Source organism: Gekko japonicus, unplaced genomic scaffold (genome assembly GCF_001447785.1).
Source record: "Gekko japonicus isolate JY-2015 unplaced genomic scaffold, Gekko_japonicus_V1.1 scaffold2372, whole genome shotgun sequence".
In the NCBI taxonomy this organism is placed as follows: domain Eukaryota; kingdom Metazoa; phylum Chordata; class Lepidosauria; order Squamata; family Gekkonidae; genus Gekko; species Gekko japonicus.
This window is the reverse complement of record NW_015159784.1, coordinates 219078-242352: the sequence shown is the minus strand read 5'-3', so window position 1 is coordinate 242352 and position 23275 is coordinate 219078. Positions and strand designations below refer to the sequence as shown.

The 23275-nt window shown below is 40.2% G+C and overlaps 1 protein-coding gene across 1 annotated transcript in view; it reads left to right on the top strand.

The window, feature by feature from the left end:
* Positions 1-23275, top strand: part of HEATR5B (HEAT repeat containing 5B) — a 67858-nt gene that overhangs the window by 13098 nt on the left and 31485 nt on the right. Inside the window, exons 9-21 of the mRNA XM_015407101.1 lie at positions 1006-1256; positions 2585-2696; positions 3814-3966; positions 5265-5364; positions 6580-6689; positions 9599-9762; positions 10921-11096; positions 11605-11710; positions 16032-16222; positions 16541-16700; positions 18634-18823; positions 20531-20700; positions 22460-22604. Coding sequence (XP_015262587.1) covers positions 1006-1256; positions 2585-2696; positions 3814-3966; positions 5265-5364; positions 6580-6689; positions 9599-9762; positions 10921-11096; positions 11605-11710; positions 16032-16222; positions 16541-16700; positions 18634-18823; positions 20531-20700; positions 22460-22604 — 2028 coding nt within the window. The remainder of the gene's footprint in view (positions 1-1005; positions 1257-2584; positions 2697-3813; positions 3967-5264; positions 5365-6579; positions 6690-9598; positions 9763-10920; positions 11097-11604; positions 11711-16031; positions 16223-16540; positions 16701-18633; positions 18824-20530; positions 20701-22459; positions 22605-23275) is intronic.

The window sequence follows — 23275 nt, the reverse complement described above, 5'->3', positions numbered from 1 at the left end:
TGCAGTTCTTGCCTGTGTGCATGTATTGCTTCACTGGACCACAGCATTTATGAATTCTCAAACTGCTAATATTACTTTATGATACTTTGTTTCGTCTGCACATGCACGTGTAACAAAGATTAAATTGTTCACAGTCTCACCTTTCCTTTTGCATGTGGAATACCTAAAGGACACTGATGTACTCCACCTAACAACGCAGCCATCGCAAAACTATAACCGCTAACAGCTTCTGGTGATGTCTTCAGATTGTTGAGCCTTTCTGCACACCGGTCCAGAAAAGGAGTCAACTGGAAAGGCAAGGCCACTGCTACACAGCGCAAACACCATGCTGCAGCAAGTCGGGCCGCCATACTTGGATGAAGAAGAACTGAAGTAACCGTCTCTAGCAGCCCTGAGAGTAACACAAACAACAGCAGAATCTTAAGGAGCCTCCAATGAACTTTGGTACAGGAAAAGGGAGGCTTATTATGCCACGGAGCCCTCTTTTACTAGCCACAGCAGGAAGCCATGAAGACGCAGAACCCAACCTGCTCAATAGGACAGGATTTAAAACGAATTCAGTTTTGCTTTCTCTCCACAGACTGCAAACTGAAGTTCACAGATACTGTTATATTGATTGGTCTGAAGCAACAGAACAAAATTTTAAGTCCAGTGGCACCTTTAAGACCAACAAACTTTAATTCCAGGTATAAGCACACAAAAGCTTATACCCAGAATTAAACTTTGTTGGTCTTAAAGGTGCCACTGGACTTAAAACTTGGTGAAAGAACAAAGTAATTATCAATATAACAGTATCTGTGAACTTCAGTTTGCAGTCTGTGGAGAGAAAGCAAAACTGAATTCGTTTTAAATCCTGTCCTATTGAGCAGGTTGGGTTCTGCGTCTTCATGGCTTCCTGCTGTGGCTAGTAAAAGAGGGCTCCGTGGCATAATAAGCCTCCCTTTTCCTGTACCAAAGTTCATTGGAGGCTCCTTAAGATTCTGCTGTTGTTTGTGTTACTCTCAGGGCTGCTAGAGACGGTTACTTCAGTTCTTCTTCATCCAAGTATGGCGGCCCGACTTGCTGCAGCATGGTGTTTGCGCTGTGTAGCAGTGGCCTTGCCTTTCCAGTTGACTCCTTTTCTGGACCGGTGTGCAGAAAGGCTCAACAATCTGAAGACATCACCAGAAGCTGTTAGCGGTTATAGTTTTGCGATGGCTGCGTTGTTAGGTGGAGTACATCAGTGTCCTTTAGGTATTCCACATGCAAAAGGAAAGGTGAGACTGTGAACAATTTAATCTTTGTTACACGTGCATGTGCAGACGAAACAAAGTATCATAAAGTAATATTAGCAGTTTGAGAATTCATAAATGCTGTGGTCCAGTGAAGCAATACATGCACACAGGCAAGAACTGCAAATGCAACTTTGACATTTTCTGAAGCGTTTGTTGCAACCACCACTTTTTAAAAACTGAACAGTGATTTCCGGTTAGGCAGTGGGGGAAAATACTAAGGGTGGGCATTCGTTATATACCGAGCCGAAAATAGCCAAAGAATACCTTACCAGTATTCTTTGGGTATTTATTAAGATGAATCAGATTTTCTAATCTGATTCGGCTACCAAATAGGGAGTCCCAGTAAAAGCGGAAATTATTTGGCTTTTATTCAGGCACAGCTTGGAGAAGGTGAGTCATGGTAGCACAACTTGGCAGTTGAACTCAGGCATTTAAAAGGACCACACCCTTTTACATGCCTTCTTTTCTCCATTGGAAATAATGGAGGATGGGGGCTCCTTTGGGGGTCCATAGAACTGGACCCCCTGGTCCAGTCTTTTTAAAACTTGGGGTTTTTTGAGGAGAGGCACCAGTAGCTGTGCTGCAAATTTGGTGCCTCTGCCTCAAAAAACAGGCCCACCAGAGCCCCAGATACCCCCAGATTGATTCTCCATTATAGCTTATGGGGAATGGTCCCCATAGTCTATAATGAAGTTGAATAAATTTGGGTCTCCGGATTATTTCTCGAATCCCAATACCATTCTGATACTGGGATTTGGGAATATCAGGTAAATACTGATATCTTTTGGGTTTGATATACCCTGAAAAATACAAAAAAATTTCTTTGCACACCCCTAGAAAAAACTTCAAAGAAAGCTTTGGCTGGGTTCTTGGCTGTCACTTGCATGCTCATACCACTTTTTTGGATCATGGCCAATATTTCCTTTTATCATTTCAGAAGTGTTTTAGCATGCTAATCAGGTGGTAGCTGATAACGCAAAGAGGCAGCCTCTGCTAGGGCAGTAAGATAACATTCACAGAGAATAATTGGGATTATAAAATAAATTATCAAGGCATTTTATTTGAAAACATTTGTATATGTGTTCGAGCACTAGGGGATTTTGTTCTATTCTTCTGAGAAAACATTTGGTTACATGCTTAGATACGGAGAGCAATAAAGCTGAGATGGAAAGAAATGAACTATGATGGGTTTCCTGGTGAAGGAAGGCTTGTCTTGTCAGCTAGCCTTGTGCTAAATTAGCCTATCGGTTTTGTTAGGTTTTGTTCAGGCGTAATTTATAATCTTTTGTGTTTCTTTCCCTTATTTTCAGATGGTTGTTAGTATTGCTGAGGATCTGTTACGAACTGCTGCACAAAACAGTAGATTGTCTTTACAGCGAACACAGGCTGGGTGGCTTTTGCTTGGTGCGCTTATGACTTTAGGTGTGTTGAAGTGTATGTCTTTATCACGATTTACTTACTTAAATAAATGGGGATCCAAAGCAGGTTACATCATTTTCTTCTCAGTTTTATTCTTACAGTAGCCCTGTGAGGTAGGTTAGGCTCAGAGTATATGACCGGTCCATGTATTATGCTTTTATGTTTGATAGGCAGCCAGCTGAGATTAATATAGAGCAGTCTACTCAATTTGTAACTGAGAAAAATCCTCACTTTAACACTGAGCTGAGCCTTCCAGAAAACAAATCTAAATAAATGGGTTCATGTAAACATTGGAATGGAAGTAGGAGTTAGAATAAGTTATCATATTTCTGTTATTATTTTTGTTTCCTTAAAGTAACAGCTGGTTTGCGAAAAGAACAAATCTTCCTCCTTTTTGTTTTATTTTAAACTGTGAAGTATAAGCACTAGGGTAGGGAGAATGTTTTAAACCCAAACTTTAAGGAGGCCTTTTGGGACTTGTGCCTTTAATATTATGGTATAAAATCCAGTTATGAAGAAGCTACTATTGAAATTTCCTACCTACCGGTAAATACTTTCCTTTAAATCCAGATTATTTTACGACCACACACAAGCTTGCACAATTTTTCTGCAATGTTATTTAAATATATATTTAAAGTATTTATATCTCACTTTTCTCCCAGTCAACAGGCCTCAAAATGACTTGCATCAAATTAAAAAAACTACAGACTTACAATAAATATGAATGAAAGCAGAACATACAATATGTGAGGCCATTTGTTTTGATCTGAAAGACCCACCTCCCTCCATATGAGCCCAAATAGCTAAACTCAATCCAGTAACACCTGCTATTCATGTTATGGCACTGCTAGATTAAACCTAGGATGCAAGGTCCAGGATGGTCTCAGCTGTGGCTCTTACCCTTTGGAACTTGCTGCCTGTAGAGGTGAAAATGGCAGCCTCTTCAGGTTTTTTAAGGGACTGCAAAACAGTACTTTTTAAAGAGGCTTCTAACACGTAGGGAATTAGTTAAAATGAGAACTCAGGAGTTTTGAAGAGGCCATTTATAGAAGGATCTTATACTGACTTGGCTATGTTGCATTTGTTATTTTGTTCTACTGTGATTGATCTCCTTGGTCAGGTCCTTCCGTTGTTCGTTATCATCTTCCTAAGATGTTGCTCCTATGGCGAAACGTTTTCCCCCGTTCTCTAAAAGAGCTGGAAGCAGAGAAGGCTCGTGGAGATTCCTTTACATGGCAAGTAACGTTGGAAGGACGTGCGGGAGCTCTCTGTGGTAAGAGCCTCAAAGACATAGATGGTTCCAGCACCATTTTAGTTTGTGTTACCTTCAGGATCACTAGTGTGTAGATATAACAGTAGTTTTGCTTATTTGGAGGACTGATAAATTGGTTCACCCCAGTGGTTCATTTTCCCTCTAAGAATATGATTAATAATATTATTTATTTTTTTAATTTTAGCATTTATATCCCGCCCTCCCCACAAGCAGGCTCAGGGCGACTTACAAAGAGCAACAAGTGCCCACGCATAAAATCATATAAAAACAGTAAAAACCATTAATTATCAACAGGAGGGTGAAGCTTTTTTAATGGGTTACAGGTTAGAAATACTGTACAGTGTGGCTTTCTGATAACACTGCAAGCCTAGCTGAATGAGTTTAGGCAGGCTGACAGCACAGAGCATGCAGATGACATGAGCAGATTTTGGCAGAGTCAGCAGTGCAATCTGCTCTATTTCATCTGTAGAAGTGGATTTTGATTGCTGGGCATAAAGTGAAAGAGGCTGGAACATCTGCAATGAAGTTCACATGAAGAGTTTTAGGGATTCTATGTATGTTAATTCAGGGGTTATTCCCCGGTAAAGATACATAAGGTTGTGGTTTAAGAGTAACGTGTTTTCTTATTTTCTTTAGAACACAAAGTTCAGCTGCATTTGGTGTAGCAAAACCTTTCCTTCCAACCATGTATTCTAGTGAACAGGATTTTATTTTTTTGCTGTAGTGTATTTCTTGACATGCTTGACCATTCTGTGTTTGTTTTTACTACACTTTGTATCTTCGTTTTCTTTTTTGGCTTGGGATGTTGTAATCTGTTTAGAGTCCTATCTCTAATCCAGAAGATAGTGACTAGAATCCTGCATACAGTTTCTGTGGGTGGAAGGATTTCCATCCACAGAAATTGAACTTTCCTGTCTCCCCACTCCAAGAGCACCCCAAAAATGCCCCCCTGAAATGCTGTTCTGGGGGAGTGGAACCTTTGGGAATAGTAGGGGGGAACCTGGAGGTAAACCGCAGGGGAGGGGATCAGCAAAAATATCCTTGCCTTGTGTTGGCAGAAATTGTATGCAGGATACTACTCACTATGTATAATATGGCAATTATGTCCTTTCTTTCTTTATAGTTTTCTGTTTGAGAACTTTAATAGTTTCATTTTTTTTGTTGGCAAACAGAGCTGTAAATTAAATTTCTTTTTGAGTTGGGAAAGGATTGGCATTTCTAAATTGCTTGTTAAGTACTAATATTCCTTACTTGACTAACATGAGTTAAATATTGACTGATACATTTATCATTATTAGCTATGAGGAGTTTTGTTGCTCACTGTCCTGAACTTCTAACGGAAGATGTTATTCGGAAGTTGATGACTCCTATTGAATGTGCTATGACAATGATGTCTCAGTAAGTTTGCTTTTCTGTGCACCACTGTGGCTTATCCTTTCAGCATAATCTGTTCTTTGCATAAATGTATGTATAGAAAATAGCCAGATATTATATCTTATTTTATATTTATATAATATCAAAATGAAGTGTTGACATTTCAACCTTAGTTTGATTTCTTGTTTTTTATTTATGTATTCATTTTAAAGTATTATTTGTATTTATAGCCCGCCCATCCCAACAGCGGGCTCAGGGCAGGTAACATCATAAAACATACAATAAATACAATTAAAATTAAACAATTTAAAATTAATAAACGTTAAAACACAGTCACACTTCTAACAAATCAGCTGGCTGCGGGTTCCCTGGCATATTATTTGGGTTGATAAGTAGATGGGTGACAACCACCTCAGGGAGGCCGTATAGAGACGTCCACTTCCTCAACCAAAGGCCTGGCAGAACAGCTCCATCTTATGGGCCCTGTGGAATTGGAGAAGATCCCGCAGGGCCCTGATCTTGACATCTCGACTGGGAGCATGTTCCATCAGGCAGGGGCCAGGGCAGAAAAAGCCCTGGCCCTGGTTGAGGCAAGACGGTCGTCCTTTGGGCCGAGGACAACCAGGAGATGTTGATCTATAGAGCATAACGTTCTTCGGGGCATACATGGGAAGAGGCGGTCCCTCAGATATGTGGGTCCCAGGCCGTATAAGGCTTTAAAGGTGATTACCAGCACCTTGAAGCAAATCCGGAAGTCAACTGGCAAAGCACCTCCCGGATATGAGCCCGAATAGGCGTCAATGTCAGCAGGTGCACTGCCGCATTTTGCACCAGCTGTAGTTTCCAGGTCAGCCTCAAGGGTAAGCCTACATAGAGCGAGTTGCAGTAATCAAGCCTGGAAGTGACCATTGCATGGATCACTGTAGCTAAATCCTGGGGGGAGAGATATGGTTTCAGCAGCCTTATCTGCCTAAGATGAAAAAATGCAGATCTGTCAACTGTCTTTAAAGTTTAAGTTTTTTATTCTTACTTTGAATTATTATCTATTCTGAACATGGTAGAGTTTTAAAATGTATAAGATGATATAAGAAAATGTTGCAATATTGACTTCATAATTAACAATTCCAACTTGAAAAATTGTATCTATAATTCTTAATATTCCAACACATAGCATTTCAACAGTTTGAATGTTAGTAGTTTCAACTGAAATGTAATCTTCATTTCCTCTTGACATCATAGCATTCCCTCTGTAATCAAGGCTCATGGCGCTCATTTGAAGGCTAGCGCAGCAATGGTTCGATTAAGACTTTATGATATTTTGGCTTTGTTACCTCCAAAAACGTATGAAGGTAAATTACATTAAATTGTTGACTGTACTTAATGTATGCATCAATACGTGGAGCTGACTGTATAACTTCTTTTGTTACTTATTTAAAAGTGATAGAATTTGCAGTGTTTCTAGGAAAAGTAGTTTTATTTTTTTAAGGGAAGTTAATCACAAATCTTCTACATGGGTGTGCACTAGAGGTGTGCATTTGGTAAAGCCGAACCCACTCACCCTCCGAAAAATGCCTTTTCGGCATTTTTTGGGTATTTGGCATACCGAATCAGATTTACTGATCTGATTTGATTGCTGAATACTGAATGCCAACCCCCCCCCCCGAAAATATTCAGGTTTCCCCCCCGGCTTTTTCTGCATTGCCGAATATGGGCTCTGGGAGGCTTTAAATTTTAAAGAGCTCCACTTCTTTTTCTTTCCGTTTTTGTCTCTTTTTCGCCCTTTTATACTGTAGAGATCCTCAGATCGACCTGAGACCTGTTGGGTTTGGGCACTGACTGCCACAGTGGCACTGATTCTGGTGGGCACATTGCACTGGTTCTGCTGTTGGCCTTGCAAACATGCCCCCTCACATCATACCTCACTTACTTTCTGGTGCAGAGGTTTTCTGGGAGACACTGCTGCCTGCATTCTTCCCTTCCATAAGAAACAATGGCGGATTGGGGGCACCCTCTTTGGGTGCCCCTAGAATTGGATCCCCGGTCCAATATTTTCCAAACTTGGGGGGTCTTTTGGGGAGAGGCTAGGCTTCAGCAGCTACAGTACAAATTTGTTGCCTCTATATCAAACCCGCTCCCCCCCAGCCCACTGAATACTCTTTAGAAGATTTTTGCCATTGACTACGATGGCCCCATAGGATATAATGGAGCTGAATATTTTCGGGAATACCAAATATTTTCAGGTACCAATACTATGCCAATATTGGTATTTGGGTATATTCGGGAATACCCCCCCAAAAAATTCGGCTTTATTATACCTGAATCTGGAAAAAACTGAATTTTTTCCCCTGCACACCCCTAGTGTGCACACATATGCATATGCATACATTCCTTATTCTGTTCAACATACACTAATCCATACAGGACAGAGTTGTTTGTGGTTAATGTTCCTAATGCTGGAAATGCCTACCTTTTGACAAGGTTCATTCACCCCCGGAAGACCAGGATCATCGTTAGGGAGTTCTCTTAGATTCTAGCCTCCTCTTGGGTGGTCAGGGTGGCAGCGGCTGTATTTTATCAGCTGTGCTCAGAAAAAGAACAGTTTAGCCTAAATTTTGTTGTAACTTATTAACTAGACTGTGTGTGGCAGAAGCTGTTCCAAAATACAGCAGCAAAATACATTTCTAGTAGTAGCTGAATGACCCGTAAAGCACTGATGTTTGCATGAATTCCACTGGTTGCTGCTGATTATGGAAAAAATTCAGCTTGCTGTTGCTTATTTCTACAATCCTTTTGAGTCTCAGTACTGGGATAGTTGGGGGAGTGTCTTCTCCTTTATGTACTACACTGCCCCTTAAGATGAGGCACAATTATATAAAAATTAGGGGGCCAGTGGAGAAATGGCATTCTTCATCCAAAAATATGGAACGAGGTATCTGCTATAGTTTTTCAGATGCACGATTCAATTGGGCTTACCTGACTGACTTATTTATCCAAGCTTTTCATGACTAATGAACTCTAGTTGTAGTGGTATTTGGATCTGGTTAGTTGGGCTTCTCATTTTTTTTTACCGTTTTTATTGTTTTTTGCTGTGATATTTTGTTGTATGTTGTTCTTTCTTGCTTTGATGACATTTGATTAAAATTAAGCTATTTATATGTCCTTTAAGAAGAAAAAATACAAAACCCTGAACCATACTTCAGTACAGGGGCAGTATGACCCCTGTGGTGAAAGATCTGCACTGGTCACCCACATGTTTCTGGGCACAGTTCAAAGTGATGGTTCTTAACTTTAAGTTCCTAAACAGCTTGGGGTCACAGCCCACCAGTTAAGATATGCCTCTCCGTATTTGCTGTCTCTGACCCCACCTTCAGAGATGGATGGTAACAAGAGACAGGGCATTTTCTATGGTGGCACCTCACCTTCGGAATGTCTTTCCCTTTGAGACTTTTAATTAAGAGTTTTTATGAGACTTTTAATTAAGAGTTTTTATCTTATCAGCTTTTTAATGGTTTTTATGCTGCTTATGTTTAATTATTAGTTTTTAATATTGTGATTTTAAATGTAAGCTGCCTCAAGCAGGACTTTGAAGAGGCAGCATAAAATATTCTAAATAAATAAATAGTACTTAAGAATATCAAGGCTAAGTTGCCTTGCTGATAAGTTAATTCGTATTCTGTGGGTGCGATAGTGTACTATGTGCACATTGGGGTTTAACAACCAGTGCTTTCAAGCAGTGTATCCCCCAATAGCCTCTGAAAAGCTGATCCAAAGATTGGGGGACTCTTTGAAGTGGCATTCCATCAGGACCACTGCTGGAAGACCAAACCAGCAACAATATTTGCAGAAGTGTTTTGCACATGCAAATGGACCTATTTGGATTTCTGCCCGTATTGCTCTTCAGAACTATGTATTCAGGATTATATCTGGCTAAAGAATTCAACTTCTAGATAATACCATATAGCATTAAATGCAGTATGTTCAAAATACAATTCTCTTTTTTAATTTGTTTGACTTGTCATGTGCTTCTTATATTGGGGAACAATGTGCTGTCTTAATACATCCAGTCACAAAAGCCACACAGGCTTTGCAGTACTGTGAGATTACCCTGGATCACTGTGTGATGCCAGGAACCATGTTGGTGCTGGTGTTTTTGTGCCACATTATTATTGTAGTGGAACAGCTCTTGCTTTTGTGATATTTGTTGACTGATGTGGTGTTAAAAAAGCTGTATTTTTCAAATTACACTTTTCCCCTCTAGGATCATTTAATGCCCTCCTTCGGGAGCTAGTGGCAGAATTCACTTTGACAGACAACTCTGCAAATACTACAACATCCCTTCTTAGATCACTTTGTCATTATGATGACAGTGTTCTTCTTGGCTCCTGGCTCCAGGAAACAGACCATAAATCTATTGAGGATCAGGTACCTTTTTTTGCCATTTCTCAGTACTCAGGTCTCTGCAAAATGTATTGATTAACAGGTGTGGGATGCTACTTTCCTTTTTCTTTTGGCATCATATGACTATCTCCATAACAGCATAACAGCATAAGAGCCCTGCTGGATCAGACTAGTCCATCTAGTTTGGATCAGACTGGTCCATCTAGTTTAGCCTCTTGTCTCACACAGTGGCCAACCAGTTACTCTGGAGGGCCAGCAACAGAGCATAGAGGTCAAGGCCTTCCCCTGATGTTGCTTTCTGGCAGTGGTGTTCAGAGGTTTATTGCTTCTGAATGTGGAGGTTCTCTTTAGTCATCATGGCTAGTAGCTGCTGATAGACCTAGCCATCATGAGGATACACCTGCTGACTGTTCCACACTAGGGCATCTGTTAATCAATCATGGTTTTGTGCTTCCTTTCTATACTTCTAGATGGAAACTTTGTGTGAAAATACCTGATTATTCATCTATAAGTTCCCACGTCATGTGGTTTATGAAGTCAAGATACTTGACTTTATAAAGTCTTAGTAATTACATGATTGCAGCCATTAACTGTTTCCCATGAATACAAAAAACATTTCAGTCTTTTTTTTGGTATTTGAAATACTGAACACAGTTGCTGCAGCCAGCAGATATAATTATTTAGCCCAGGCTCTTGGAAGCTAAGCAGGGTTGACTCTGGCAAGTACTTGGATGGGAGACCTCCTTGAAATACCAGAGGCGGGAGCCGGGGGCAGGCTTTATTCAGCCATCTCTCTGAATATCCTCCAGGCCCCCAGTAGGGGTCAGTCTACAGAGGTCACCATGCTTTCCAGGTGTGCGCACACTTGTGCACATATTAAAAAACAGCCAAAAATGCCAAAAAGAGAAAAATTTGAAAGTGCCTGTTGCCTGCTTTGTTGCCTACTTTTTTGAGTAAGACAGATTTTCTTGGACCAATGTGTACAGAGGTCACCATGACTTCCAGGTGTGCACATATTAAAAAACACCCAAAAATGCCAAAAAGAGAAAAATGTGAAAGTGCTTGTTGCCGACTCTGTTGCCTACTTTTTTGAGTAAGACAGATTTTCTTGGACCAATATGTAAGGTGAAAGGTGTGAAAGATATGCTAGAATCCCATTTCAAACATTTTAATGCTTTGCAGCTCCAGCCAAACAGTGCCTCTGGAAGTGGTGCTCTAGAGCATGACCCCTCTTCTATTTACTTACGCATCCCTGCTGGTGAAGCTGTACCTGGTCCCCTTCCTTTGGGAGTATCAGTCATTGACGCTTCCGTGGCTCTCTTTGGAGTGGTTTTTCCTCATGTTTCCTACAAACACAGGTATGTCATAATAAAGCTTATGCTCTGATGCCTCATTATTGTGTTCTTTGATTCACCAACATTGATTTGGGAATCCTGTTTAAATGATAGCAATTGACAAATGCGTGCATGGTGTCTTTTCTAAAAGCGTCATTATGTACTAGTTGAACATAAATCCTCCATGTGGAATGCTTATTTGCATATGTAGAGGAAGTTATAATCAGTAGTGGGTGGGAAGCTTTTATTATTCTTATAAAACTTATTTATTTACTATTATATTATTTATTCTTATAAAACTTATTTGCATGTTTTATTTTATTGTAATCAGTATGGCCAATAGGATTGAAAGTACCATCTTTAACATGCACAGTAACATCATCCCAGTTACATTGTATTACCACACATTGTGGCACAGCTGTTGGCCATGTGGAGGCAACTATCATTTACATACCTATGGAATATGTGAGTTTTTGCAGGTCTTTCCACTGTCCTCCAATAAGCATTTCCTGCAGTCTGTTTGTTTTTACAGGCTACAAATGCTGGATCACTTTGCAGAATGTGTCAAGCAGGCAAAAGGTGTCCGTCAGCAAGCTGTGCAGCTTAATATCTTCACAGCTGTTCTCAGTGCATTAAAGGTGAGTTTGCTTTGATAAATACACTGCTGTAGTCATTTTTTGTTTTTTTATTTTTGCTTTCTCTGTGTAATTGGAATTGAATAACATTGAAATTGAGACAAATTCCTTCTGATGATTACGATTGTGCCAGTGTAATTCAGAGAATCCGCATGTTGTCCCTAGCAATATTGTAGATTGAGAACTGCACAACGGTGCAGTGTATTTCAGGTTGCTCTTTCTTCTGTCTGCACTGGGCTCTCAATACTTAAGTGCTGAAATGCATGCTGTTACCATGTTACCTTAAGGGAAGCACTGCTATGAAAATGAGATCCTGTCCTACAAGATGAATCCATATATATATTTCAGTATCAATATTATTGTCATGGCAATAAAAAAGAAGTGGAGGGAGAATTTATAGTATTTGAATGTGCCTGCCGTGAGCCCAGCCCATGAAAACAGTTTATTATTTTATTTATTACTTCATTTGTAGCTTGCCTTTCTCTCTGGGACTCCAGGCACTTGTGACAGACTACCTAGAAACAAACTTCCTAGCAGGGTAGGACACGCCCTTGGGCCTGGCAGCAAGACTCACCTGGGTGGAGCAGGGTGGGACCAAGGGCAGAAAGGTACAGTAGCCTCAACAACAGGGTGTGGAGGCAGTGAGCAAGCCTGGGTGGAAGAACAACAGCTCTCTGCGCCCAGGTGTTTTGAGGCAAGGGAGGGAATGCAGGAGAAGAGGGCAGAGCTTAACTCAAGGGCCCAGTGTGAAGCTGGGGCTATAGAAAGGGAGGCAGGGGAAATGGGAGGAGGCTGGCAGGAGAAGAAGAAGGCAGAAGTGGGAGGTAGGTTGCAGGGTTGTGGCTCTTCTCCTGTGTAAGGCAGTGTAACTCTGAGGTGGGTGAAAAGAATGCTACCTACTGGGGTCTGGATTGATCAATAACAAAACATGCATAAGGAAATAGTGACTTGGCTTGTGATTTCAAGACCCCATGGACTCCATGTACAATGTTCCCCTGTCTCCAGAGGGCACTACAGCAGATTCCAAAATTTGAAAAAACAATTCCATCAAACAGCAAGGACCTCTAATAAACAATGCAGTAGGACATGACAATGCTGCAATGCAAAAACTGGGTTGTAAAGGTAGAAGATGATGCAGTAAAGGAACACAATTGCTACAGTAAATGTTGCACTAGATTACACTGTAATTCCCATATAAAATTAGAATCTAGTGGTACCTTTAATACCAACAAAGATTTATTCAAGGTATGAGCTTTCGTGTGCAAGGCACACTTTTTCAAATACATTGGAATGGTAGATGAAGTTCTAAGCTTATAGACAGGGATTTAACAGCAAATTAACATGTATTAACATGTAACATGATGATGTTTAAGCTGTGCAAAGTGAAAAACTAAATAACAAGGTTATAAAGTTAACAGTTGTAAAACAATAAATATATCAAAATAGCAGATAAATGTCTAAAGGTGTTTGTGGGAAGTAAGTTGTTATTTAGTTTTCCACTTTGCATAATTTAAACATCATCATGTTACTCGTTAATTTGTTGTTAAATCCCTGTCTATAAGTTTAGAACCTCATCTACCATTCCACTGTATTTGAAAAAGTGTGCCTTGCACACGAAAGCTCATACCTTGAATAAACCTTTGTTGGTCTTAAAGGTGCCACTGGACTCTAAATTTGTTCTACTGCTTCAGACTAACACAGCTGACTACCTGGATCTATCCCATATAAAATGACCTCCTGATCTCTTCCATTATCCTACAGGTTCTGATTTCTTTATAAACATGCCCTCCCTGAACATTTCTGCTTTGCACATTCTGCAAAATGATAGAAGTGTGTGTGTCTTTGTGTGTCAAGCCATTCCATACGTTGGGAGCCACCACAGAGAATGCACATGAATAGGCAATTGGTGATCTTAATCATTTGCAGGATGGTGCCTTCAGAATGCTTATCTCAGACATGCAAACTTGTCAATGTGGGGCATAATGGGAGAGGTGGTCCTGCAGGTATGTGGATCTAAGGCCATTAAGGGCTTTCTGGTGATAATCAGAACCTTGCATTAAAACCGGTAACTGATTGGAGTCTCCATAGAGTAGATGTGATATGCATGTTCCACCTAATGCCCAATAGCGATCACACTGCAGCTTTCTGTACCAACTGGAGTTTCTGAGTTGTTTTTAACGGCTGACCCATGTAAAGCACAATAGTATAGCCTCAAGGTAATCATTTGCTCTTCCTGGGCAAGATAGAGAGAGTGGCAGCAGAACAACTCCAGGTCTTCCTAGATTAAATTATCAAGTTGAAACTAAATCCTGATAAGACAGATGATATTTATAGGGAAGGCTGAGGTCTTCAAGAACATTGTGCTTTCCAGTTTTGATGACATCCAGCTGACACCTAATGATTTGGTTAAGTGCCTAGGAATTCTTTCAGATGGTATTAGAGCCATATAATATTTACAGTGGAAGAGACTACAATGCTGCTACTTTTTTAAAAAGCACCCTCCATTCCATTGTCTTACAGCCTTACATTTCCCTTTAGTGATGCCCTCCTGGACTATTCTGTTTTACACGGTTTGAGGAATGACAGAATTGTTGGGGGCCTTCCCCGCTACATCAGGCAGGCCATTCCACAAAGTGGGAGCCATAACAGAGAGAGCATGTGTATGGGCAGCTGTAAAAATAAAGACACAACTCTATTGATTACAGATTCCATAAGTATTAGTGTGACATGAACAGGGAACAGCACGTGTTGCAGACAGCAAAAAGCCCAACCTGCTTGCTGGAACATCACAGGAGAGGAAAAATTGGATTATATCGGATTATATATTTTGTGCTCCAGGACCTTAAAGCATATCATTCCCCTTGCCCTGCATCCCCAAGGATGTCAAGAGTCTAATGCCTAACAGAGTATGAAAACCTTTGAGTGACAGGCTGTTCAAATAGAATTCTGTGGAGAGAGTCAGTTAAGAAATGACAGTTGGGAACTGACAGTTGAAGAAGAGACAGTTAGCACTGACTGTGAACTGGGAAGGAGGCAAAAGGAGTGAAAGGATCAGAGAGGACCCTTATTCAAGCAGAAAAGGGAAATTGCTTCTAGTTAAGAGAAGTAATCCCTGCCCAGTGAAAAGAGGAATGATTCATTGTTTAAGTATATGGAAGGGTTTTGGGAACTTGGTTGTATGTTCTTGCCTTCCAGACTTTAAGAGTCAGTGTAACTCAGAAACTTATGCTTGAATGTTTAAGCAGAAAATGAAAAGAAAGCCTCTCTCTTCAGAGTTTTAAAATACCTTTTTGAATAGGGGAACACTTACTTGTTGGCAACAAATTATCTGGCATTAGTGTGATTACAAAGTTATCTCAGTTTGATTTTCGGTTCACCTTATACATCCTACTCCTGATTCCACCTGACCTTTTATCCTGTAAGTCAAAACACACACACACATATATTAAAACAACAGCCATAGACAAACAAATAAGAATAAAATAGATATGGGGACTCCTCAGCAAGAAAGAAGAAGAAAAAATGGAAAATTCTATGTGTGAGGGAGGGAAAAAGGTGAGATCGCCGTAGCATCTTTAACCAGTGAACATTCAGTGGACTGTAGCAAAGCTAGCAGTGGCGGAACAGCCCTGCTTTGACCTCCAGGCCCTTTTCTATCCTGCCCTCTGAAGTGTCTGTGCACTAGTGGGCATCCAAGGTCTTCGCCTGGCATGTGCCACCCATCTGGCTTTCCCAACACTCAGGGGCATTTCTTTCCCTTTCTTGAGTTACACTGCCACCTGGCTTTTGTAGGAACTATCCACAGAGAGGACAAGGGCTCCCAGCTTCCCTTTCCAGCATTTCTGTTTTCTCTGTTCCATACTAGATGCCACTTTTCAAGCTGGCAGGCGGGGGGGGGGGAGCTTGACCTTCACATTGTATCTGACCAGGCATCTCTAGAGCACTGTTGGGTGAATATGGAGAGCAATTGACTTCCCCCCTCCTACCTGTTCTCTGCTGAGAGAGAGATTTTTTTAAAACTCAAGGTGAAGGTTTTGTTCAGTCCCAAACTCTAAGGAAAAAGTGAATTTCTCACATAAAACAACAAACAACTAAATGAGGCCGTGTGGAAGGTTATATGGTTGAAAAGGCATTTTGGAACCACGACGATTTCACTGTTTACGACTAGCAGTCAGCCCTGTAAGGCATTTGTTATAATGGGATCAAGCCTAAAATGTTTCTGTGTTTGTAAATTTATTTCTAGGTACAATAGTTTTGATGTGGTGCATCATCCTTTAATAATCACTTCTGTATAATTTCATTACATTTTCCTCTTCTGTTAAAGGGCTTAGCTGAGAATAAGAGTACATTGGGACCAGAAGAAGTTCGCAAATCTGCCTTGACACTGGTTATGGGAGCACTTGACAATCCTAATCCCATTCTGAGATGTGCTGCAGGAGAAGCTCTTGGCAGAATGGCACAGGTGGTTGGAGAAGCAACTTTCATTGCCCGAATGGCTCAGTTCAGCTTTGACAAGTATGTAGGGGTTTTTTTACCAAGTAAAGCTTAATGTTTTTTTAGAAAATATCATCTACTGTTGTACCAAGCATTCTGTTTTCAGATTGTATAAAATTTTCTGATTGGGATGCTCAGTGGAGCATAAGAACATCTTAAAATGATATACAGTTATACATTTTGGTTCTGAAGATGTTAACCACAGGATTTTATATACAGCTAATTAGTATAAAAGATTGTTTCCTATCTGTTTTGCCCACTGGAAAGTTTAATCTTAGTCTTACAGTAAGGTTTGTTTTTTGATATTGACTACGTACTTAACATAAAAAATCTTGACAGGCTGAAATCCGCTAGAGATGTTGTATCAAGAACAGGCCATTCCTTGGCTCTCGGCTGTCTCCATCGTTATGTCGGTGGAATAGGTTCTGGACAACATCTGAAAACCAGTGTTAGCATTCTGTTGGCATTGGCACAAGACGGAACTTCACCTGAAGTCCAGGTAAAACCACTGTATCAAATTCTCAGTGTGGCCCCATCTGTGGATACTTAAATCCAGAGACTGGAGTCATGGACAGACAAGGCGTATCTTTCTACAAACCTGAAAAGTGCCTCAAGTTTGCAGAAAAATCTGAAATCTAAAAAAATAAATAAATTGAAAGTTAATCCCCCACCATAATAGAAGCAGCACCTGTAGCTTTAAGAAAGGAATGCTCTTAGTGGCCATTGCTAGGCAACCACAACAGTGTTGCCAGCCTTTAAGCCTTGGTTTCTATCAGAAAAGGGCAGAGGGAGGGGGCTGTTTTGGTCTTTGAGGGAGGATTCATTGGGGCCAGCTACCATCTGACTCATGCAACTCACCCTGATTCAGCTACTTGGTACTGTTCAGTAGCAGCCACCCCATGAAAGCCAGTGTAGTTAGGGTTTCAGACTAGAATCTAGGAGACCTAGGTTTGAATTACCATTCTACTGTGGAAGCTCGCTGGGTGACTTGCGGCGGTTACATATTCTCAGCTTAACCTACTTGACAGGGTTCTTGTGAGGATAAAATGGAGGACAGGAGAATGATGTTATCTGCTTTGACCCCCTCTTGGGGAGAGAGATATGGTAGTAAATTAAGTAAATAAAGAAAGCTGAAGACTGTGGGGTTTGTTGGTGAATGGGAAGGAGAGAAGGAAGCAGGGCAAGGGGAAAGGAAAAGAGGAGCTGCGGGGGGGGGGGAAATAGTGCGGGGAAGGCAATACAGGAGAAATGAAGTGACCCCTGCAAGTTTTTGTGGCTACCCTGCTTGTAAATATTTATCACCCAGCACAAGCTAAGTGTCATGAACCTGCCTTCTGGTTGCACAGGGATTCTTTTATCAAGTACATAAAAACAAAACTGTCCAAATAGAATAGGCAATAATTTCTAACCATTTAAAAAATAACTGAAAGATCTCTGATAATGAGCAAATTTTGTTTCAACAATTCTTCAGTCTTTAATAGCTAGAAAACCATAACTAGTGTTCAAAAAACAATCTGAAGTTGTGTTCTTCCCCACTGTTCAACCCAGTTATTAAGTACATTCACACACAAGTGTTTTTCAGCCCCACTTAATTCGGTGGAATAACTGCCTGCTGTTTTTAATAACCAGAATTATAGGACTAGATGCTTGCTAAAAGACTCTACGAAGTATTTTCTCCCCTTCCCCTTGGAACTCTGATGGAGTTCCTTTCTCCACCCCTAGATCCTGCAGAAGCCAGGCCCAATACTGTTAACAATATTCTTCTCTCTCTACTAACATTAAGTTTCATTAGCCCTTAGAAACTTACAAAACTTTCAATTGGGCTTGATAAGAACTGCAGCTGTTTGCTGTGGTAGATGATCCCCCCCCTTTTATAGTCTGTGTTATGAAGTTTTCCCCAGTCCATTTAATAGGCAGGCAACAGCAGTTGTTGGAGAAGTGAGCCAGTTGTTTTGAGGAGCTTAAGAGGGGCCCAGTCCAAACTATTCCTTATATTCTATTTGCTTATGACTTGTGGGTCTATGAGCAATAAAAATGAATGGATGGATGGAAACTATTCCTTGATGCCTTAAAATGTGAAGTACATAGTAGAATTTCAAATCACTGTGCTTAGCATGTGTAATAACAGAGGTTCCCCTCTCAACAACCACACCTGTTGGCTGGTATGACTGCTGAGAGGGTAATAGAATTCTGCTTTCTTGCCTTTAGCATTTATTTTCCAAGGGCTTTAAATCATGTTGTTTGGACCCATGTATCTCTATTCTGTTCTGGTTCTCTTTTTGATTTTTGGTGATTATATTTGGGGAGAGAACTTCAGCAACTTGTTTCCAACCTTAACGTGATTAAATGTGGCAGCATTTGAGAACCCTTTATGTTACTGTGGCAGCCATAGAAGCTAAAGTGTGGGTAAGAAATATTCATTCTTCTTCTAGACCTGGTCCCTTCATTCACTTGCTTTAATAGTGGATTCCAGTGGACCGATGTACCGGGGATATGTTGAACCCACTCTGTCTTTGGTTCTTACCTTACTTCTGACTGTGCCTCCATCACATACAGAAGTACACCAATGTTTGGGCCGATGCCTTGGTGCTATAATAACAACTGTTGGCCCTGAGCTACAAGGTAAGAACAGACTGCAATAAGAACGAATGTTACAGTCCTGCATTCAGTTATGTAAGTATATCATCACATAAGTATTTCAGTGGGACTTCAGTATTTATAACAAATAGAAGGATCACATCTTAAGGTTGTTTTTTTAAAAAACGTCCTAATTAATATTTGTATGCTGGCGGCCTTAATTCTGTCCCTGTCTCTATTCCCTGTTATTATACCTTGAGGAATTCCGTTATACATACCTAAGTTAAATACAGGGTTGCCACTTTCTGGAAAGTCAGAGAAATGAAAATTGGTCAGGGAAAGTCAGGGAAATTGATCTGAAGTCAGGGAAAGTCAGGGAAATTGTGATTAAAATATATTAAAGTAGTGGATTTTTGACCTGCTGCTTCAAGAGCATGATCTGTTCTTGTGGCAACTGGAATAGAGAAGTAGCAGAACACAAGTAGAACTTAATGATGCCCTTTCCCAACTATTTTAGGTAGAACGTTTATATAATTTTTAGTGTACCTTTAAAACAATAACAAAAATGTTATGTCATTTGTTAGCATTCAGAGTGTACTTGCATTGAAATTTGTATCTTGGTGTAATTTTTGGTGCAATTGCAAAACAGATGTTGCTGCAGTTAATGTTGAAAGAAGCTGATATTGAATCTCTTTGACAAATATTTTTGCAGTTGAGACTTGTGTAGTTGTAGAGTGGAACCTTACCTTGCATTAATGCAATACTTCTTCATTTTTTAACTTGTGGTTATATTTGAATGGTGGTCAGGGAAATTGACAAATGTTGGTCAGGGAAAGTCAGGGAAAGTCAGGGAAATGAAAAATAACATTTTAGTGGCAACCCTGAAATAGTGTTTTACTGAATAAGGGGTACTGAGAATTATCTAGTTAGTGTTTCTCCAAATGTTGGTGATCATGGGCTGTAGTAGAACATTCTTTAATGAAGCACAAATAATCTGAAACTCCAGTTATGTAGAACCTCTAAACCTGCTCAGTTGCTCCCTGTCAGAATAGTATTACTGATTACCTGGATTTTTTGGTTTACTTCCATGACATGGCTAAATTAAACTTTATTGCATATGTATTTTTAAAAGTTGCTTGTTTTTATTTGGCAGTGATACCATATGACATTTGGTTGTCCCTGCAAATGTGTAGATATTGTGAGAATTCTTCCACATATTTGTGAAATTTTCCAAATTGTATTAATTTATAATTCTAAGAGGTGCAAATTAAGACACAAGTTGGTTCTCTGGCTGGATTAGTATGCAGTCCTGCACAACCTCAAAGAATCCCACCCTGGCGGCTAGGGCTCTTACATTTTAATTCTGTCACTGTAGTAGCTGAGAGACTGATGGGAGGGCTACCTTTTGGGTAATGAGGTGGAGAGGAGCCATCACCTTTGGTTTTGGAAGGCGATCAGTTTTCTAACTGGTAGCTGAAGTCTTTTAGTCCAGCAGGAGCAGCCAATAATAATGTGCTGGAACTTAATTGGGCTCTCTCACTGTAGAACTCTGACCATTTAGTGGAATGGGGAGACCCAGATCAGTATATAGTACTGAGTGGAGAAAAGCTTTGAATTGTGCCTTAGGAGGTTCTAACATTTGTAAATTTTGTGAACCCTTTCAAATAATCTGTTGGTATAAATCTGTGAGATTGAAAGAGAAAACTGTATAAAAGTGCAAAAGTTGTATTGACTGTTTTCATTACCTTTAAGGCAATGGAGCTACAATTTCAACTATTCGCTCATCGTGTTTAGTGGGGTGTGCAATTACACAAGATCATTCAGACTCACTTGTTCAGGCGGCGGCTATTTCCTGCCTTCAGCAGCTTCACATGTTTGCACCACGGCATGTCAACCTCTCTAGTCTCGTTCCCAGTCTCTGTGTAAGTGTAAAATATACTCCTTATTCCATCGCCTTCCTCTGCATGGCAGCCCTAGTCTTTCTCGGTGGTCTCCCACCCAAATACTAACCAGCGCTAACCCTATGTAGCTTCTGAGCTCCGATGAACTTTGGCTATTTAGGCTGCTGATACACTGGTATAATCAGAAAAGACTCCATCTAGCAACTGTTTGTGATTTGCCTGAGCCCATCTGTCTAAAGGTTGAGCATTTTGGGATCTCTCTGTTTTAGCAAATAATATTATTAATCATTAAGACACTGGAAAGTAACTGGCAGTATCAAATTTCATAGGGTTTACAACTTACAACATGTTAAACACATATGGACAAACTGCATCTAGAAATGTAGAATTCCAGTATTTAGCATTGCAATTCATGAATTTTTAAGATATCCGTAAATGAAGTAAGGATGCAGGTGTGGACCCAAAGGTCAGTTTCCTCTAACCGAAGGTATTTCTATCAGCAGAACAGAACATTCCTGCATCCCCTCCTCTCACTTCAGTCCACTAAGTTTCCCCAAGTTTTATTTTTGGGGGATGTGACCCTCCGGGAACCTTTGTGATGGGCAAATGGAGGGTGTTTGATGAGAAATAGGTGAAAATGCCTTTTATCTTCCACAGATGAAAGCTGACTTTGCATCCCAGCCCTCAATAATTATGTACTCTATCGTATGTTAAAATGGCAAAAGCAGATCTGTTTTCAACATAACTTTTAGTAAAGCAGCAAATAAAGAATTACTGGTTTAAAAAAGAGTGCTATTCTACCTGGGGGCGGGGGAGAATACTGGTTTGTATATGATTACATCCTGTCAGCAAAAACCATGAGCCTGTTAAATTATTTGGAAGAAAAAAGAATATTCAGATGGTCTTCTTTGGGGGGAAATTGCCATAAAATATGAATGTGCTTCTGCTTGAGAAGCATGTTTAGGAATGCTGTAGACTGTGTCTTGTATTCAAAAGTGGGAAAATGTAATGACACAACGTGAACCCAGATGCTCTCAGTGTTTTTTCTTTATGAACTATGAGGTTCTTTGATTCCAAAAACTGTCATGCTGCTGACAGCTGATACCATCATCTGAATCAGATGACAGTGTAATGATGTCTCATCTGGGCCTTGTGTCCTTTTAAATCCTAGCCATTATTTGATGCCAGAAAGGAACTGCTTTACTTCTGGCCACTGATTACGATATGCCTATTAGTTCTCCAAATGTAGTCTCCTGTGTGTGTTGAATAATTGTCCTCTTATAACTGCTAAGCTTTCTTTAATTCTTAGCCAAAACCACAACTGTAAACAGTTTTCAGCAGGGGCGTATTGGAAGATGTTAAGCAAAAGTTAAGCGCTTCAAAGCCCTATTGATTTCCATGTGAAAACTGAGCACAAGCTCACCTCTCTTTTATTGAAATCGGCTAGATCAAAAAGTGGTTGCTTTACATTATTTACTTCAGTTGTGCATGTGGTTGTAGGGTGTTTTTTAAAGAACATCTAGATTCTATATCTTGTGCTGAAGTGTTTTTCTTTAACTAATTAGAATGGGTTTGAGCTACCATAAAGCTCCTCCACACACGGCATATTCCTGACCTTGTTTGGGCAGGGATTTTCAAGCCAGTGGGTTTCTTTCCTTTGTATTTAAATATAGTAGAAACTTTAATTTGCTGAGCAGCTGATTGCCAGTTGTGAATCGTATTTATGAGGTTTTTTTTAAAGCTACACTACAATTTTGACTGTTTATGGCTTTGGTTATAGGTTCACTTGTGCAGTTCCCACTTGCTACTTCGTCGGGCTGCTGTAGCTTGTCTGCGGCAGCTAGCTCAGAGAGAAGCAGCAGAAGTATGTGAATATGCCATGAGTTTAGCAAAAAATGCTGGGGATAAAGAAAATAATGGCATGAGTAAGTTTTGCTTACATATGTTGTCTTTGAAGCCAAACAAAAATAACCAGTGTCAGTTTTGACATCAGTATATTTTCAACTATGCTGTGTATAAGGGATTAATCTTTTCTAACAATATGGAAATCGGAGAATTGTTCCATATGGGGTATTCTCACTTGGTTAAGGAGTGGATGGATGCACTGTTGAGCATATGTTTTGCATGCTGTATGAAGGTGAGTTGTGATCCCCAGGATCCTAAACAGACATCTGCATAGCAAACCAGAGAAAGATTTCTGCTAGAGGGACCTTGGCATGATTTAGGAGAAAATTGCTTTTTATAACCTCAGTACATGGTGATTCATTTTTTACTTAGATGTTTCTGCTATCAGCCAACAAGATTTTTTAAATGTCACCAATTCATCCTTTTAAAAGGATTTATATAGACAATAGTTTGTCAAAATACACAGCTTCTTTGCAAATAGTTTGAGGGAATGTCTGTCAGTCTGGATGAACAGAGATGTTAAGCAAGGTTCCGTGACAGAATGTTATATTAACAGTGCAACCCTAAGAACCTTTTCCTGGGAGTAAGCCCACTGAATAGATTTGAGTAGGATTCTGAAGAGACCTGCGTAGGATTGCTCTGCCAATCACTTATTTAGATTGTTTCCATGCTATCTGCATCTTCAGTCCTT